The following is a 20,678-nucleotide window of genomic DNA, read 5'->3' as shown; positions in this document are numbered from 1 at the left end:
TCCAGAACATTGGATTCATCCGCCACGTCAATTACCCTCAGTGGATTTCCAACTTGGTCATGGTCAAAAAGCCTAGCGGAAAGTGGCGGATGTGTGTCGACTTCAAAGGCCTCAACAAGGCATGCCCTAAGGACAGCTTCCCGCTGATGTGCTCATATTTTCCTATTTTGTTATGCCTCTTAATCTTGATATTTATGTTTAGTTCTCCTTGTTTATGGTTCATTTACTTATTTTAGTGTTTTTATTGGTATGAAGAGCAAGGATGAGAAAAAGAAGCAAAAACAAGAGGAAAAGGATTGAAGGTGCTTTGCAATCCTAAAATCTGAAGTAGCCTCTGTAGAACAGCTAACTTTGAGGATTAAACTGTACTGATCCAGAGATAACCAGAAGACGAGCCTTATATGCACGGAAAGCCCCGAATGTCTAGTTTCTGGTGAATTTTACGGTTCATGATTTCGATATCTCTAGAGGGAGTTATGGCCATTGAAGTACAGGCAGTTCAGTCGATACGCGAATCTATGATGTGTTTCTAAGAGCTCGAGTTTTCAAGGCCTGAATGACTTAGCAAAATTCTGGGAAAATTGATATAGCATTATGGACCGTCTGAGAGCCCAACATATGTTTCCTTGGAATTTCAGAGTGCCACATCACCTTTCTTTTGTGCTAAGTGATTAAGGAGTTCCAGAGGCCTAAAGCAAGAAGGAAAAGTTGCATCTTATAAAAGGAGAATGTGTCAAGATGGAGGAGGAGGATTTAATATCAGATTCTCATCAAAGAAAGCTGCTGCCATCACGTGTTCACCTTCCATCTCCATTTAATAAGTTCTTTTATGTTTTCTTTGAACATGAGTAGCTAAACCTCTTTTCTAGGGCTAGGATGAGGCCCTAGCATGATTGTTTACATGTTTTGATATTCAATTGATGGATTATTAGTTTCTTTTCAGATGAATTCTTAATCTCTGCTTGAATTGTTGCTTATGTTAAAGTTCTATTGATTCGCGACCTTTAGGGCTTTGCATCTAGTTATCAGAAGATGAATTTAAGGCATAGCTGCAATATAATTCATATTAGCTTCATGTGATTAAGAATTTTAAATTACATTATTACTTGAGAAAGAATAATGATTTGCTTGATTTCCTTGTTTTCTAAAACGTAATGAGTCCTGCATGTTAAATTTATACCTGAGAAGGATAAACTGCATAGTTAGGATATACGACCTTTACCCGAGAGGGAGAGAATCATGCACTTAAGGAAAACTATGGTCTAGAGTACCTGAGAAGGACTTAGATACGGGAATTATCATCTGGAGGAACGAAAGAATCCATTGGTGGGTTCAAAACATAGATAAGATTGCTTGTGGTTGATTCCGACACCCTGGGCTCATCATCATCATATTTTTACTTTCAATCATTATAGACTCTTTTCAATTTCAGTTTATTTAGATTCACATTTTAAGTTTCTGTTTTCAAGTTATTTTCCCATTATCAACAACTCTTTTCAAAACCGTGAAAATCATAGTCTTAGTTTGAGTCATTTTGTGTGTCTTAATTGATTTGTGTTTCTTGTTTTGTGTGTTTTTGGTTTTAATTAATTTAGGTTTTCATATTGTGAATTGACTTAATATCCTCGTGGGAACAACAACCCCTTCTCTTCCATTACTATACTACATCCACCCTGTATACTTGCAGGAATTCCATCACCCGCTACCTCGCATAGACCAACTGATCGATGCAACCGCTGGACACGAGTTGCTCAACATGATGGACGCCTTCTCCGGCTACAATCAGATCAAGATGCACCCCGGCGACCAAGAGTGCACCTCCTTAACCACCGACAAGGACCTATACTGTTACAATGTCATGCCTTTCGGTTTGAAGAACGCCGGTGCAACTTACCAGCGGCTGATGAATGCCATGTTCGCTGAACATCTGGGCAAAATCATTGAGGTTTACGTGGACGACATGTTGGTAAAAAGCATCAAGGCCAGCGGACATGTGGCAAACCTCAGAATCATATTTGCCATTCTCTTGGTTTATGGTATGCGCCTCAACCCAGAGAAGTGTTTCTTTGGCGTCACCGCCAGCAAATTTCTAGGTTACATAGTCAGTGAACGGGGAATAGAGGCCAATCCTGACAAGGTGCAGGCCATCCTCAACATGAAGGCTCCAAAATGGAAAAAGCACGTTCAGAGCCTCCAGGGCAAGCTAACCGCTCTCTCCCGATTCATTTCCAAACTTACTGACAGGTGCCTCCCATTTTTCAAAGTTCTAAAGACGACCCACAAGAAGGTAATCGACTGGAACCCAGACTGTGAGGCGGCGTTCCAGAGCTTGAAGGAGTACCTGGCAGTAGTCACACTCCTTTCCATTCCTGTGCAAGGAGAGACACTATACATATACCAAGCGGTATCACAGTCGGCGGTAAGCTGCGCCATTGTACGACGAGACGGCCAGGATGAGCTCCCTGTATTCTACACCGGTAGAGGCATGAAAGGGGCAGAAATAAGATATCCGCCCCTGGAACAACTTGCTCTCGCACTCATCGTCGCCGCTAGGCGTCTCCGCCAATATTTTCAGGCCCACACAATCCATGTCTTAACAAATCAGCCGCTGAGACAAGTAATGCAGAACCCTGAACACTCGGGGCGCCTCAGCAAGTGGGCCATCGAGCTCAACGAGTTCGACATTGACTACAAGCCAAGACCCACCATGAAAGGCCAAGCAGTAGCAGACTTCATCGCTGAGCTCACCGAGCGTTAGGATGAACCCAACACAGAGGCAGAACCCATTACGAAAATGGTGGCCGCTGAAGAACCAGCCCCCCAGCGGTCTGACTGGAACCTACACGTAGACGGCTCTGCTTGCGCCAAGGCCAGAGGCGCCGGAGTCATCTTAGCAAGACCAGGGGGACTGAACAAGGAATACGCGTTAAAATTCAATTTCAAGGCCTCAAACAACATGGCGGAGTATGAAGTGCTAATCGCCGGCTTACTCCTCGCCATCGACTCAGGCGCTGACAGTGTCAACATATTCAGCGACTCCCAGTTAGTCGTTAACCAGGTCAATGACAGTTTCTAGGCCAAGGACCAACAGTTAGCGGCATACTTGGGGTACGTCAAAACGCTCCTCAAAAAATTCAAATTTCACACCATCACGCAGATCCCCAGGGAAAAGAACGCCAAGGCTGATTCGCTGGCAAGACTAGCAACCGCTCATCCACACCAAAGTCCAGCGGACACAAGGGTGGAATGTCTTGACAAGCTAAGCATCACAAAAACCCTAGCGGATATCTTCAACATTGAGGTCAATCCCAGCTGGATGGATGAAATCATCGAATACAAGCGCAATGGGACACTGCCAGCGGATAAGGTCGAAGCACGATAGCTCAAGCGGAGAGCAACTCGCTACAATATCCAGAATGGCAAGCTTTACCGCCAGGGGTTCACCCACCCCAACCTCCGGTGTCTAACCCCAGAGGAGGGAAAGGCCGTTCTTGCAACGATACACGGCTGGGAATGTGGAAACCACTCGAGCGCCAGATCATTGGCCAATCGCACAATGCGACAAGGCTACTTTTGGCCTACGCTCGACGACGATGCCAAAAGGGTATCAAAGTCTTGCCACAAATGTCAACAATACGCGGACCTCCCCCATGCCCTGGCGGAACCCCTGTCAATCATCATTGGTCCATGGATTCACTCAACGTGGGGCCTGGACTTGATGAGAAAATTCCCAACCGCCAAGGGCCAGTTCAAGTACATCATTGTTGCCATCGACTACAACAGCAAGTGGATACAGGCAGAGCCACTGACGGCAATAACTACCGCCAAGGTAACTCACTTCCTCTGGAAGAACATCTACTGCCGCTATGGTATCCCCCACACAATCATCACAGACAACGGCACACAGTTCAACAACAAGGAACTCATATCTTTCACCGCTAACCTGGGCACCAAGATGAGTTTCGCATCTGTCGCTCACCCCCAAACCAACGTCCAGGTCGAAGCAGCAAACAAGATAATCAAGAAGCTGCTAAAAAAGAAACTCAACGACGCCAAGGGTTTATGGGCGGAGAAGCTGCCGGAAGTTCTGTGGGCCATCAGGACTACCCCAACTTCCACCACTGGTGAAACACCATTCTGCATGATGTTCGGAACTGAAGTCGTCCTACCTATTGAGGTAACTCAACCTACCGCTAGGGTCGAGGGATACAACCCTGAGACCAACGGCGAAGGCGTCAACCTCGACAGGGACCTCCTAGAGGAGAAACGACACAAGGCCCATTTGCACAACTTGCAAAACAAGCAACGGGTATCGCGTTTCTACAACGCCAGGGTCAAAGCCTGGAACCTCCAACTGGGGGACTGGGTAATGAAGGAAGTCATTCCATCGCCAACGGCACTCCGCCCATCTTGGGAAGGTCCATACAAAATTGTGGAAGTCGTTAGCCCCGGCACATTCTACTTAATGGACAAAGATGGCGTCACAACGACCCACCCTTGGAATACCGAACACCTTCAGTATTACTACAAATAGTCATACCGCTACCCAAGAGCATCTTGACTTAGCTAAATTTTTGTTCAATATTTAGCTAAGGGAAGCTTCCCAACGGGTACAATCCCGCTTTTGTAAAACGCTGATCTGTCAGCTATTAATGAAACGAGAAATTATTCAAACCATTGTCACCAAGTCCAAGCACAGAGGTTTACTGGCACCGCCAACAATGTTCGGCGGACCACGTCCGCCACACCGTGCACTTGGAACAAATTTAATTCCTTTAATGTTTCGTTGGTTAACAAAAGCACACGTCAAAACTCTGGCGGTATGACAACATGCAAACAACACAAGGAATCCAACACAGAAAATTCAAATGCAAAAACTAACTGCATATATATATTACGGGTCGGGACTCCCCGCCCAAAAATATTGTCAAAAAGTACAAAAGGCCTCAGCGGCACTACAAAACTATGGCACAGTTTCAGTTCTGTTCTCAGGAGCAGCGACGACGTTAATTATCCCCAACCGGCGGTGGTTGTTGCCCAGCCAGGCGGCTCGTCTGATCAGATCCATGTGCGGTAGGGCTCGACGTATATATGGTGCCATCCGCTCGGGTGTAGGCATCCATAAAACCAGCGCGGGAAACTTCGGACTGAGTAGGAGGTGGAGTCCGCTGGGAATCATCCGCCGGACGCTCACCACTTTCTCCACTACATGAGTGAACACCCTCGACTCTAGTAGGGACCACACTACTCGCGGGTTCCTGCTGGCCCGACGGCCAGGCGGATTGGGACGCCTTCACCCAGTCAATGGCGCCCTTTTGCTTCAGAAGGTCCAGGTTGGCAACGGCTCCAGCCTTTGCCGCCTCCGTCATTGCCTTCTTGTACTCCGCCGACTGCTTGAACGCCTCCACGGTGGAGGCCTCCATCCAGCTCCTCTCCGTTTCCCGCCGGGCAACCTCACCCTCCAACCGCTTCACCTCGACGGTTTTGGCAGCAGAGTCCCACTGAAGGATCTCAATCTTCTTGACCTTGGCCGCCAGTTGATCCTGCAGCAGGGCTATGTCTTGCTCCAGCTGAGACACTCGATTATTCCCCTCGAGGTCCCTCTCGATGGCGACATTCAGCTTGTTGCGAACATCCGCAGCGTCGCACTCGGCCTTGGTCAATCCCCTTTGAACCTCCGCCAGCTTGTCGTTGGCCTCCCCCAACTCCCTCTGGAGATCACTCATCTCCCCCCTTAGCTGCCACTCAACGCGGGGCTGGCTCGACGCCGCCAGGAACATCTCATGTAGCCTAACAGACAGGTGTCTGAAGGCAGAACTGTATGGCGATTGATCAACGGCGAACCCGAGTCTAGATCAGGGTGGAAAAGAAACTCCCGCTCAGGGTCGGTCAGGAACTCCGCATACGAGGCAAACGAGTCTAGATCGCTCGTCGGCACCTCCCTACCAGCTGCCACGGTCGCCTTGGGCTGGGCCTGCTTCGCTTTCTTCTGTTGGCGGAGTATCACCCGTGTGGCACCAGCGGCGACAGGGAGCGATCTCATCTGCGACTCCAGCCCCGCAACAGACACTGCCTCCTTGGAGGGCACTACCCTCTCCTTCTGGGGCCCACGCCTGTTAGCGGGCACTCTCTCTTTCTGCTGCACAGGCGCAGCAGGGGCCTTGCTCCCGCCAACAGCCCCGTGAGAGGCACCCCCTCCCGCCTGAGTCACAAGCGAACCGTCGGCGCCAAGATGAGAGTGATGGGGCATCGGCAACACCACGGGAATCTTGGATTGGACCACCGCCAATGTCTTGGGATCCACGGCAATTTGTTGGACCTCCAGCCAAGCGGCGTACATGCTCTCCAGGAAGTTCTTGATCTTCGCTCGGTTCATGGCCTTCTCAAATGCCTCACGACTGGCTTTGTTTCCCGGCAGTGAATATGCAACCATCGCATAAATAAATAAATAAATAAAAGAGGTAACAGGACAAGTCAGCGGGAATTGCTTACCAACGGCGCGTGTCAGCTTCAGATCAACCAACAGTTCCCACCCGGTGAGCAGGCGGAGGTCGAGCAGGTTACGATTTTGCCAACAGCCTCTTATCCTCGTTAGGCGACACTGCTCTTCGCACGTCAAATTGTAACGAAGACCCGCTACACAAGAAACGAGGTAACGATTAGAAAACATATACATATGGTACATGCACATCATACGGACAGTATCCGCCAACTGCAGTCAGCGATGACTATCAACAACCTCAAATTGGCTGGAACTCTGACTTGATCCTATACGTCGGCGCCCTTTTATTTACACCAGCGTCATACTCCCACCCCGAGGTCGCTGCGCAATACGTCGCCAGCCAGGGAGACATCGAATCTTTCAGATTCTCTACCAGCTTGGGTGCCCCCTGGCAACGGGTGAGGTTCACCTGTCCGCTACACCCTTGTCGCCTCACATAGGTGAGCTCGTAGAAGTGAAGTACCTCTGCCACAGTCAGCCCTTCACACCCAGAGAGACACCACAGCGAGTTCAGCGCTAGCAGCAACCGCCACATGTTGGGGCAGATCTGCCCAAAGGCGAGACAAAACTCACATACCAAGATCTGAAGATTGGGGAGTAGTGGGAAGGTGACACCCTGGCAGAAGATGGCCTCGTGAACGGCAGCATGCCCCGCTGGCAGAATGGAGGCCTTATCATCGGCAGTCGGCGGGCGCAATTTCACCACGCCGGGTAAGCGGAAAACCTACTTCACACGGGTGACGGCAGCCGCTGTCATAGGCCCTCCCGCCTCATCAACAGAGGTCCCGTCGGGGAGAACCTAGGCTGACTCAACTTCTTCTCCGCCAACATCCCTCACCACATCAGCGGAACCGCTAGCGGCGCTATTGCTCGCTAGCCTCTCCTCCCGCCTTTTACGAGCGACAACTTCCTCTCTTGCCCTAGAACTCTCAGGACGACCGGCGCGACCCATAACAACCTCCCAGGGTATGGTCTGTAGCCATACGATGTCTAGCGGTTCGGACAATGAGGTTCCTGCAGGGGCAGACGGACGCAACGAGTCAATAAACATCCTATCCGCCACGTTGAGCGACACGTCAGACCCGGAATCCTCACTGCTCGAGATCTCTACGACGCTAGCCATCACAAACCCTAAAACCCAAACCAGTCAGTTCCAACAGGATCTTAACTCACCCTTATCTCTATTTTCAGACAAGAACGTCAAGAACACCCATTCCCAGAAAACCCAGAAAATGCCAAAACAAGAACAACCCGAATCCACACTCAGACCCAGATTCGACCATCTAGCAGGGCAAAAATCCTCAACCTCTTATCAAACACCTAAAACCCACCCCCAAACATAATACTAGACCCTCAGAGACACCGGAGAGCGACAAAAAAACCACCACGAAACCAAAAACCCAGAAATCAACAGAAACAAACAAAAACAAAATACGACAGGGAGGAGATTTGGGATACCAACCTCAAGGATGGAAACTCTGATATGCTCGAGGATTCTCGTCGTCGCTTCACAAAGTCTCCGTCCTCCAAAGATCGACACCTTCACGGAGATTGCAAAATACTCTCGGATCTCAGAACAAGGCTTGAGGACGACGATAATGGGCAAAAGTACAAAGTGTTAAACCTCCAGGTTTCCCTTTCTTTTATGTCAACATTAGACCAATTTAGGGCGTCCGTTGAAAAACGACATCGCACCACGGCCGTACACGTGCCCCTCGAACGCACTAACTCCTCGGATTAACCGAGGCGTCGCCTCGGTTACAAAATCAATAATTACTCGCATTAATGGCAAAGAGACGGGCGTGCTGCGGGGACGTTATTCCACACGCTAACCCTATACATATCAGCCACGTGTCGGATGCCTTCAGCCGAAGCGTCTGTACGAAGTAACATTCCACAAGGCAGGAATACTAACCGTCAAGAGTGAGATGGTCTCCGCTAAGCGCAACACCGCTAGAGGAACTTCTCCCTTTTCATCCTGCAAGCGAGATAGTCTCCGGTAAGCGCAACACCTTTAGCGGAACTTCTCCCTTTTCATCTTACAAGAGAGATAGTCTCCGCTAAACGCAACACCGCTAGCGGAACTTCTCCCTTTTCATCCTGCAAGCGAGATAGTCTCCACTAAGCGCAACACCGCTAGCGGAACTTCTCCATTTTCATCCTGCAAGCGAGATAGTCTCCGCTAAGCCCAACACCGCTAGCGAAACTTCTCCCCTTTCATCCTGCAAGCAAGATAGTCTCCGCTAAGCGCAACACCGCTAGCGAAACTTCTCCCCTTTCATCTTGCAAGCGATAGTCTCCACTAGGCGAAACACCGCTAGCGGAATTTCCCGCTTTTACCTCGCAAATGAGGCCGTCACCGCTGACCACAACTCCATTCACTGAGCCACTGCCAAGTTCCCACAACACTGCTGGCCACTTACTATCAGCGGAGGGACTTCGGCCAATGGCGATTCCCGAGGCAACGCCTCACTTTGACAACGACCGCCACGCGGCGTTGCAGTCAAAGCAAGGTCCTCCGGGACAAAGGGGACACGTCAACAATCTTCGACGGCCCTGATCAGGCCTGATTGACCCCCGCCACTTGGGAATCAAAGATTGGGTTCGCTACCCAACACCCTCTGCTCATCGCAGCTCCCCTCAACAAATAATACACCGGCCAAACGGAGGTCTATCTTAGCCGGGGAGTGGGGGGCCTAGCAGGGGCCCACCTGAAAGGGTATAAAGCGTTCGTTCAGTAAGTCCATGGTTGACAACGCACTGACGCTAATTATGCTTTTGCAAGTCTGGCGAAATTAACGCTTCGAACCGCTAGGCAACTCCCCAACCAAGATTGCCCTCCTTGACTGGGGACTTGGGGGACTTGTACTTACATAGTCATTTGCAAGCATAATTAGCCATAATGAGCCACGCTCATGCTACCGCCAGCGGTACCAACTCCCGCCAAAGGTGTGACCTACGGGAACACAGTCAAGCAAGCTACCGCCTGAGCCCCGGCTTACCCCCAGATCACCGCTGACCCGCCGCCACGCGCCGCGCCAAGACAGCATCAGAAGTTTCAGAAGCTGGGGACTGAAGCATATCAGTCCCACATCGAAAACATGGAGAAGATCAGCTCTTTCCTCACCTATAAAAGGTTCTCTCTTCTCTCCACATTAATTACGCATTTACTACTTACCTACTGTTACTTTGTCAACATAAATACATTGACTAACTTAGGCATCGGAGAAGAGAAAACCGCCCAACGCAATCTCCCTCTGACGCCCTGTGTATTTTACTTGACAGGTAGCGGAAGCTCTGAGAATATCACAAGTAGTGATCCGCCCATCGGATCAGCGTTAACCAAGGTTTATCTACCGCTGAATCTTAGACATTAACACTAAGGAGACAACTACAAGAGCGAAAGAGCCACTAGAACTTATTCATGCTCATGTCTGCGGCTCAATTAAACCAAGTTCTTAAGGTAAGAATAATTATTTTATGCTATTTGTAGATGATTAATTTTAGCAGAAAAACTGGGGTTTATTTTTTAAAGGATAAATCAAAGATGTTTGGTGCATTCAAAAAAATTAGAGTTAATTACTGTTTACTCCCTATACTTATAGGGTTTCATCGTTTCAGTCCCTGACCTTCGAATTTCACCTAAAAAGTCCCTGAACTCTCAATTTCCTCCCAATTCGTCCCTGCCGTCAAGCTCCGTCCAAATTATCTGTTAAATTGCTGACGTGGCACCTATTTTATGCTGAAATGTCTATTTTACCCTCATTTAAAAAAAATTCTCTCTTTTTTTTTTAAATTTTTTTTCTCTTTACCTCATCTTCTAAGGAGCCCCAGTCTAGTACCGGAGCCTCCTCTTCCATTCTCTTATTCTCTCTCACCTCCCAAACACCACCACCACCTCTCTTTTCCCAAAACCAGCATCCCCAAATTCGCCACAGTCACCATGTCGTCATCCCCCGTCGTCGAGCACATCGTCCTCTTCAAGGTCAAAGACGACACCGATCTCTCCAAGGTCAACGACCTTACCTCCCTCGGTCTCACCCCACCTCTCCGCTGGTCCCCTCCTTTGCACCCGATCCTCCCTCTTCGCCTTCAATCAACGAGTCAACACCGCAGCGATCTCCGAGTCGCTGCAGATCTCCGTGCATGATCTGGTTTTGTTCCTGTACATCGCTACGGCAGATGTTTGGCCCTCCACCTCAGCTTTTGACGGTCAAAGACGACACCGATCCCTCCACGGTCAACAGCCTTACCTCCCTCGGTCTCACCCCACCTCTCCGCCGGTCCCCTACTCTGCACCCGATCTTCCTTCTTCGCCTTCAGTCAGCGAGTCAACGCCGCAGCGATCTCCGAGTCGCTGCAGATCTCCGTGCATGATCTGGTTTTGTTCTTGTACATCGCTACGACGGATGTTTGGCCCTCCACCTCAGCTTTCGACGGGATATTTGACGGCTTGTCGCCGTTGCAGGTGATGATGTGTGCCGAAATTGATTGTTTTTTTGCTTTGGGGTGCAATGTTGCTGTGCTTAATTGGACTATTGAATTTAGGAAGATAGGTTTGAGGCAAATTGAATTGAAATTGCTGAGATTAGTACTTTTTCTTTTGGCTGTTGGTTTGGAATGTAGGGTGAAATTTTGTTAATTCGACACAAAACATGTCGATTTATGTGCCTGCAGGAGTACGAATTGAGCTGGGTACTTTGCACCATCAATCGGTTTCTTACGATTCTTTGGAAAATAGTTTGGATTGGTTTCTATTGACTTTTTGATGTTTTCTTACCTTTTTGTTTGATTATTTTATGAAGGTCATGGTAAATAGGGTGGTTGGCATATGTTTTTGGATGATTCTAGGTATGCATATTCTCGGTCTAGCGAGAAGATGCCAGAGGATGAGAGCTTAGAGATAAAACAGAGGAGAGGGGAGAGATTTGGGATATTGTATTTCAATTTATAGATTTGAGATGATTGTTGCTTCATTTACTGGTTTGGTTGCGATTAAATTATAAACGTGAGTTCAGCTTGTTTTTACTTCTCTTGCAGATGGTGGAGGTGGTGGGTGGCGTCGGCGTTGGTGAAGGAGGAGAGGAGGAGATAATGGAGAGGAGGAAGAGGAGGTGGTGGTGGTGGTGTTTGGGAGGTGACTGAGGTGGTGGTGGTGGTGGTGGTGGTGGTGGTGTTGGTGGTGTTTGGGAGGTGAGAGAGGAGGAAGAGGTGGTGTTTGGGAGGTGAGAGAGGAGGAAGAGGTGGTGGTGGTGGTGGTGTTTGGGAGGTGAGAGAGTGCGAGAGAATGGAGGAGGAAGTAAAGAGAAAAATAAAAATAAAACAGAATTTTTTTTAACTGAGGGTAAAATAGACATTTCGGCATAAAATGGTTGCCACGTCAGCAACTTAACAGAGAATTTGACGGAAAATTGACGGCAGGGACGAATTGGGAGGAAATTGAGAGTTCAAGGACTTTGTAGGTGAAATTCGAAGGTCAGGGACTGAAACGATGAAGCCCTATAAGTATAGGGAGTAAGCAGTATTTAATCCAAAAAATTAAGTACTTTAACCCTTTCACCTTCTTTCTTTAACCCTTCATTCATTCTCTCAGGGACTTTTACCCTTCCACCGAGGACCACAGTTCTTGAAAATAAAATTAATTTAGAATTATGTTAAGAGTTATGGTGAAACATCGTCTCCATTCTCCTTCCTGAGTGATCCGTTTGGAAAGGTGATTGTTGTTGCGCATCACTTAGGCTAGAAGCAAAGGATAAGGCTGGAAATATGATCCTGATGGTTGTGAAAGAAGCTGACACAGTTCTACCGATTACTGTAGTTCCCAAGTTAAGCTTGGTGACAAAGAGTTCCATGTGTACTGGGAAGAGGACAACTTGGGCACTCTCGTTGACTAGGTTATTAGGTATTATATTTCCAAGGAATGTACTTTTTGGTCATAATGTTCACACGGTCACTAGTGACCAAGAATTTTGTGGTCACCAACCCTTTTATTTAATATCAAGAGTTGAGATTAAAAGGAAGAATTTTAAGTATTTTTTAATTTGAATTGTTGAAATTAATTCTGTTCATACCAACTATGTGCTGAGTAGAAACACCACAAGCACTTAGCCATCAAACATGACAGGAGCTAAGTAGAGCTTATCGAGAGACATAGGGCATCCAACCCTACAAGGCGAGTCCAAGAGGCAATAAAAATATTGACCGAGACCACCTCATAAGATCTGTCCAATAGGTTCAAACCTCACATTTTCACCCATGGAATAAGCACTCATTCTCAAATCAGAAATAAAACGAAAGCAACTCCCAATATTTGTTATATAAGCATGCATTTACTCCTATTTATGGTAAGCTACTATTCCCTTTCATATTGTTACTCTGTCAATATTTCTTAAGATATTTGACTTAGGCATCAGAGGATATAGGCCGAAAACCCCTACCTACTGTCTGACCCTTATCTGTTTTGATAGGTTGCGGGATTTGGTATATAGGTAGCTCTTGGTGATTCTCAGTTCCCCGGGCAGTATACAGAAACAAAATCTAAAGTTGGATGAGCACAAAATTCTTAAGTCACCTGGTGATTGTGCGATCATTGCCTTTGAGATTTGAAATTTAAAATATGAACTATGGGTAGCAATCCGGTTTGTAATATATTATCCTCTTTGTGGGAAGTCAATGGGTATCAGTTCCATTTTTTAAATAAAAAAATAAAAAATAAAAAGGTTTCATTCTCGAACACTAAACCCTAAAATGTTATGGGAGTGAAATCCACACTCCCGAAATTACGTTCTACACTCCCCTTCTTTTCTTAATTATTTAGTTTATTCTGCTTCTATTTCTTTCCAACATTATCCTTACAATCATAATCTCTCTCTCTCTCTCTCTCTCTCTCTCTCAACTCATTCCCCTCTTCCTCCTCATCATCTTCCTATTAATCTCTCGTAATCTTAATTTATGTTGTGATTAAAGAACCAAGCAACTTTTGTCTCCATTGCTCCAAAATATTTATTTTTCTCTCAATAAAAAAAAGAAAACAAATTAATTTTTGAAGGCTATCGCAAACTGTTTGGGATCGAGCCATGCCAGCTTGGTGAACTTCTTGACAGCGATCCAATGGCGGTTGTTGAGCCGACCCTTATAGACAACGTTGGGGGCTTTCTCACCACTCTCGGATACTATGTAGTCAGAACTGAAGTTGTTGATGGCGGTTTTGAGGTCGGAGAAGGAGAATTCCGAGAAGGGTGGGACGCTGTCGGTTTCTGAGTCGGATGATGGTAGGTCTAGGCCCGAGCAGTGTGGGCTTATTGGTGGGTCGAGACTTCGTCTGGGTGCATCTCGGAAATGGTGGATCTTGAGGGCGAGAATGAGAGAGTTGGATAAAAAATGAAGGCATGTTTGATCATCGCTGAGACCTCTTTGGACTTCAGTGCGTTCTCGGCAGCCATTAAAGGTCGGAGTAAGCAAGAAACCCAGTAATGGGTTTTTCTGGGAAAGCAAAGATTGAGAGAGAAGAAATGGGTTCTTTAAAGGATTAGAGAGAGTCAAGTGGGTAATCAATCAGTCAAAGAAAGAAGTAGACATTTTAGAGAGAGAGACGAAAATACTAAATCACCCCTTGAAAAATAAATAATGGCATGAGTGTTATCGTGTTAATGACGGCATGTATGAAAACTTGATCGGGTTTTGTAGATCCATGTACTTATGTGATAGTTTAGAAAAGTTGGCAACATTAATTCTCAGTGGACTTAAGTTCATATATTGTTCTTAAAAATTTTCCTTCTATCATCAACTTAAGCCTAATACTCCAACCAAAATAATGTCGCTCTAAAAGTAATTTTTTGCTCTTCCATTGGAAACTTCTTAATTGAAATATGTTAAAAGCAAATCCAATAACTTTGATATGTAACTCCTCATGAGAAACATATGTAAATGTTCGATCTTGCACCCATTACCCATGAAGCTAGAGTAGCCAAAATTTTCAATATTTCTTTGCCACAAACAAAAACCGACATTAGAAGAAGCAACACAAGAAGGACTAGGTGAATCGATGTTGTGAAATTCATTGATTCGATCATCTGTGTTCATAATCAATTTTGGCCTTGTCGCTGTTCTAATCTATTGAGTTTTAGAAAGAGATAAGAGAACAAGAGAAATAAAGAGACTTTTTTTTTAATTTGAAATGGGCTGGTGCGGCTGCCCTCAAGCCTTGATTAATGAAATTGAAGAATACAAGGAGGGGACGTAGAGCCTAAACCCAAATTACAATAAGCATAGAGAGAACATCCTGAAATAATACCAAGACTCTCCACAGAAACTATGTATTCTAACAAGCACCAATTAGCAAAGAGTGCACAAATGGCTACTCTATTTGATTTGAGATAGCGGTGATATACCGGAAAGATAACTCTATTACGAAGAAGTATCATTGCAAATAACACAGCTTTCCCACTATGTTGCCACACAGAAGTAAATCCGGCGACACATAATTTCATTCTACCACTAGGAGGTTGCGTCCATTTGATCAAGCAAATAGCTCGCCGCCTCACTAGGCTAGACAAAACACACAGAGTGTGCATACCGGGACCAAGCCCACATCGCCCTATCATAGAAAGATAGGTAGTTATTACCGGCATAAAGCCGCAATATACTAAAAAACAATAAGAAAATAAAGCAATAAAGCTAATAGCAGGCCAAAAAAGGCCCAAGGACCTATTCCAGGCCCAATCTCCGTCCCAGCTAACAGAAGAATTGCAGCAGCCCATCAACCCAGCCCAGTATTTCCCATGACCTTCTGCCACCGTCACATCGTCATTACCTTTGCACCACCACCACCGTCGCACCTTCATATTCTCACCACCACCCTCCTCTCTCCGAGCAGATCCGCCCCCCACCGTCCCGCCTAGCCTCATCAAAGCCAACGCCTCCAAACCATCGGAACCCGCCACCACAACAACCCAAACCCGCCACCAAACCAACGACAAACACTAGTAGTGCAAACCCATCCAACCAACCCTCGAATAACGCAAGCCAGAGAAATTCCGATCTAACGCATTTGAGCCCCGATCCGGCCTCCCGCCTATTGATCGGTATTGAGCGCCGGTAAGGGAGACCCACCGCAACCTTCGTTGTTTGAGAGAACATTGGGAGGAAACTCACACGCCCAAGAAGGGAGGAGCCCGTCCGGCTGCACACGCCACACGCCGACGAGGCCGAGGCCCACGCCGATGCAGGAGCGCCGCCGGGCGAGAGAACTGACGACGTAGAAAAAAAAACCTAGCTTCTAGAGAGAGAGAGTCGCGCTCATAAGGAGAAATAAAGAGACTAGGTAGGGGTATTTTCGAAAGAGAAAAATTCATCAATAAACCAAAACTATTAAAATATTAAGAGGGATTGTGGTTTTTTTTTTGGAATAGAAATTAATATTATTAGAAATAAAAGCAATAAAAGAGGCCATAATCTAATGTGCACTTATGTAAGAAATTCGGTTTACAAACTGGAAAACCTATCTGAGCCAATACTAAACTTATTATAGTATATGGGATGCTCGCATGAAGCAAGCCTAACCAAGCAAAAACAACCTCGTTTCCTAAAGAAAAATCGTTCATGTAGCCTAATTAATTTTCTAGCACTCAATTGTGGCACATATAACAATTAGAAACATCTCAAAAAAGCATATAGAAAATTACTCCTACTTAAAAAAGGCTTGCAACCTAAAAATTTAGACCTCCATTTACTTAGGGTCGAAGCTTGAACCATTTTTAGCAATTAACAAGGAGAGTGCAAATTTCACTCCCCTAATATTAAAATACATAACTCATACAACCATGAACTAACTGACAAGATCAATAATTAACTCCGATAATACACTGGATTTGACAGAGTAGACGAGAAACTCCAAAAAAATATTATAATACAAAACTCGAGTTTTATTAAACAAACAACCATGAGGTCCCTACAACTAGGGCTGCCACTTGGTTTGGTAATTACCAAACCGACCGAATACCAACCGATACTTTAGGTTTGGTAAACCGACTTTTTGGTAACCGAAATTGAAAATTACCGAAAATGTTGGTTTGGTTTTGGTAAATACCGAATTTACCGATTATTTAAATATTAGCTTTATATACTATGGTTTTCAATGCACATACATGTATATTAAGAAATAAACATAAAAGTTTTCATAATAGTATGAACATTACTCAATATACTACATAATTAATAGTACATGTATTTTGAGTAACCTAGTCCAAGATGGTTAAATAACCTAGTTTTATTGAAAATAGATAAAATTTGATGTCATATATACAAAATAAAGCTATGATTAGTAGATGAATACGAAGTTTACGGTTAAAAAATTGAAAAACCTAATTTTGTTCATTCTAATTTATATTACAAAGAATTAGTTGTTTTAAAGTTGGTAATACTGAAAACCGAAATACCGAATTTGGTAGATATGATTAAAAATCGAAAATTTTGGTTGGTAATTGGTAGCTCAATTTTGAAACCGAAGGCTTTGGTTTTGAAGTTGGTAATACTTATAACCGATTCGAACCGACCGAGTGACAGCCCTACCAACAACCATAAGCTAATTGACAAGATCAATAACATATTCACGGATAGAATATAATTGTTAGGGAAAAAATTGACTTAAAATTTTAATAACTTTGAAGTTGTTCATTGTCTATTTTCATGGTTTTTATATTTCAATATTATTATTTAGTAAAGTTCAATTTTGGCATTTTGAAATTATTTGGAGAAGGAGGTTTGGCCTTATAGACAGATAGATTAGTTTATTTGTCGAGTTGTTGAAGAGCTTCTTCAGTCTTTTAGTTTCTTTGCTAATTGACACTTATTTCATTGTTAACTAGTAAGAGCTTTGTCCTTTAACGGAAAACTCAAAATATCTACGACAGATCGAAAAAAATCATCAACAATAAACAAGCAAACATATTATTTTATTTTTTGTTAGCGTACAAAGACAGAAACTGAATCTATTAATTTCACCACTGTGTCATCGTCACTTTTTTGCTTAAGGTGTGCCAAGGGTTCAAACAGGTTGCTCATTTGTAAATTAATCACAAGAGTCCAATTAAGGCCGCTCCAGGATCAACCATTGAAGATTCCGTATCATCGGACATTTAACCGGCATACCTCCTCGGGCGCCATGCATGCATAATGCCGGCGACATAAGATTCGGATGATATTGCCAACTGCAATCATACACCACTTGTTAATATTTTTTATTAGCAGAACTCTTTCTTCTTCTTTTTTTTGAACCAAGAACTCTTTCTACTTCACTACTACTTGTGCATAAGATTCGTGTACAGTGTATTTAATGACATTACTTCGGTATGCCATCAGACACGCACACGTGAAAATTAAGAAATTTTTATTAATATTTATCTTGCTAATCTCTCGTAGTATTGAATGACATTACTTCTGTATGTGACTAGACACGCACAGATGAAAACTAAGAAATTATTTACTAATGTTTATCTTTTTTTCTTTTAGTCGGTAAAATAAGTTTCATCAAATTCGTTAAAAATTTCTTGGAAAGAACAATAATTTTTTATTATTATTTCTTTTATATGGAAAGACGACAATATATCACACTCATATTAGAAAAAAAACAATAAGAGATTTCATTTAAGTAACCTGATTACCAATACATACAATGCAGCTCTTGAAACCAACAATTAAAAATCAAGTCCTGAACTTTCTATATTGTACAATCATCATCTTCTTCTTCTTCTTAATTAGAGTAAGACTAGTTGTAACTCACCAAGTATTTCTTTTCTGCAGGAGTGGGAAATATACAGAGGAAAATTGCATATAGCTTGAAGATCGACTACAACACTTGCTACAAATACAAGACAAAAAGGTAAATCTTGCAAATCATCCTATTTATTGAATAGTAATAAACAGTGTTTTAGGGTTTGCCTTTTAGTATAGAGTATAATTAGGGGATAGATTACCTTAGTTATACCACTTATTGTTTTGGCATGAGCTGATACTACTTAGGAAAGAAACTAGTTGCTAAGACCCCGCAGCAATGCGGGGTAGAGAGAAAGAGAGAGGTAAATCTTGCAACATACATGGGAAAAATCGTCCAATCACTATTTTATTAAGTAGTAATGAACAGTAATTTAGAATTTGCCTTTTAGTATAGAGTATAATTTGCTCCAATCACCAAAGTAGATTCAGTACGTACATCATGAGTAGAAATATGTACGGTCTTAGGCCCAAATTAACCCTAACAGAAGTTGACATCACAAAGCACTTTGTCGGCTACTCATAGAGTGCTGGATCTGATAACCTTGGAGTTGGGATGGCAACCAAAGATATCTTCTTCTTCAATACAATACCAAACTTCTCCGAAAGATCCAACTTCTCACCCTGTGGCAATTTCCAATCAAAAGAATGCAGCAGTGTAGCAAGCGAATGCATCACCATCCGGTCAGCCAATGCTATCCCTGCACATATTCTTCTCCCGGACCCAAAAGGAAAATACTTGAAGTCACTCCCACTGTAATCCCATTTACCATCCAAGAATCTAGTTGGATCAAACTCCAATGGGTTTTCCCAACTAGAAGGGTCTCTATGTATAGCCCAAACATTAACAAAAATCCTAGACCCCTTTGGAATGGTATAACCCCCCACAGTACATGTCTCACTTGGGCAATGTGGGACTAATAGAGGCAGGGCTGGGTGCAAACGCAGTGTTTCTTTCATCACAGCATATAAGTACGGTAGCTTGTGAATGTGAGACTCTTCTACAACGCTGTTTTTGCCAACTACTGCTTCTAATTCTTGCTGGACTTTTTGTAACACTTCTGGTTTGTTCAGAACTTCCGACATTGCAAATTCAATTGTGTTGGAGGATGTGTACGTCCCGCCCACAACCATATCCTGTACACAACAATGTTAAAGGCGTTGATTGATTCATATGAAATCAGATGCAAAAAGGAAAAAAAAAAAAAAAAAAAGATGGTTGAGGCCACTGAAACAAATGGCAACCATGGCTAGGTTAATTTGTTGTTAGGTACTTAGGTTATCAGTTATGCTTGTAAGTTGTGAGCATTAACAATTAGTTTTTTCAGCTCACTCCCAAAATGCAACCCAACCATATGCAAGTTTTAGTGAAAACCTTTTAAAAAAAAATTTATGTTAATTTACATTACGAACTATCTTTCAAACCACAAATATATAATTACTTCTTATGTTTTGTTGTTTTTAAGAAGCTTAAAGATGAGTAACATCATATCGAAGATCAGAGTACTCCAACCATGCTATGAAGAAATCAGAAATGAGAACAATATGTGCCAACAGATACCATATTGCTCTCAGAATAAACTCTTGTACAACATTTACTCTAAATAACGATTTATATTGATTTTGCGACTTTAGAGATGGGCCAAGTTCAAAATCTCAATTATGTGCCCAACCTAAAAGGGCAACACTAGTGACATCACTTGTTTTCAATTCCTCACTTCTTTTGTCGAAATGTTATGAGGATGATATTGCAAAATTATATTTTTCATAAGCAAATAGTACTTGGCTTTGTGTCTCGCAATAATTTATTTTTCTTTTTATATAAAAATTAAAAAATCTGAATCATGCATCATGTGCTATAAATCTATAAAAAAAATTCATCAATGAAAAAAAAATCATGGAGAATCAATGAATCATGGACCACATGCATTTCATTGTTCCCTCCAGAATCATCCACAACTCCACGTCTCACGTGCTTAAACTAGTTATCATAAATTCATAATCTCTCAAAAATAGAAAAACAAATAAATTACTATCTTGAGGTGAAAGTTAAAAACGGCGTACCATAAACAAGGCTTTGAGGTGAGTCATAGTAAACGGCGTCTTGGAATCTCCCTCCTCTTTTAACCGCAGTAAAAAAGTCAAAAAATCTTTACTCCCCTCCTCCTTCGCGCTTTCCTTCTCCATCCTCAGCCGTTGATCTATCACTCTCTCGAATATCGCATCAATCCTCTTCCCTAAACCCTCCATCTGCTTGAACACCCCTTGCAAGTCAAACCGGGCCAAACCCGGATAAAAGTCCGAAACGTTCGGCTTCGCCAGCAGCTCCGTCCCCTCCGATACCACTTGCCGGAACTCCGCCCCGAGCCCGGAGGCCTCGTCCTGCACCGTCCCGCCCCACAGCATG

At 44.1% G+C, this 20,678-nt stretch overlaps 1 protein-coding gene across 1 annotated transcript; it reads right to left on the bottom strand.

Moving 5' to 3' along the window:
• Positions 1-18,597: 18,597 nt before the first annotated feature.
• Positions 18,598-20,677, bottom strand: LOC133707108 (flavonoid 3',5'-hydroxylase CYP75B138-like). The gene is made up of 2 exons (XM_062132646.1): positions 20,336-20,677; positions 18,598-19,408 (listed from the first exon to the last, which is right to left on the bottom strand). The coding sequence occupies exons 1-2, from the start codon at positions 20,675-20,677 to the stop codon at positions 18,788-18,790; spliced, it is 963 nt and encodes a 320-aa protein (XP_061988630.1). The 3' UTR covers positions 18,598-18,787.
• Between the last annotated feature and the right edge of the window lies 1 nt (position 20,678).

Source organism: Rosa rugosa, chromosome 4 (genome assembly GCF_958449725.1).
Source record: "Rosa rugosa chromosome 4, drRosRugo1.1, whole genome shotgun sequence".
Taxonomy (NCBI): Eukaryota; Viridiplantae; Streptophyta; class Magnoliopsida; order Rosales; family Rosaceae; genus Rosa; species Rosa rugosa.
The sequence above is the reverse complement of the archived record's forward strand: the minus strand, read 5'-3'. Positions and strand labels throughout refer to the sequence as shown.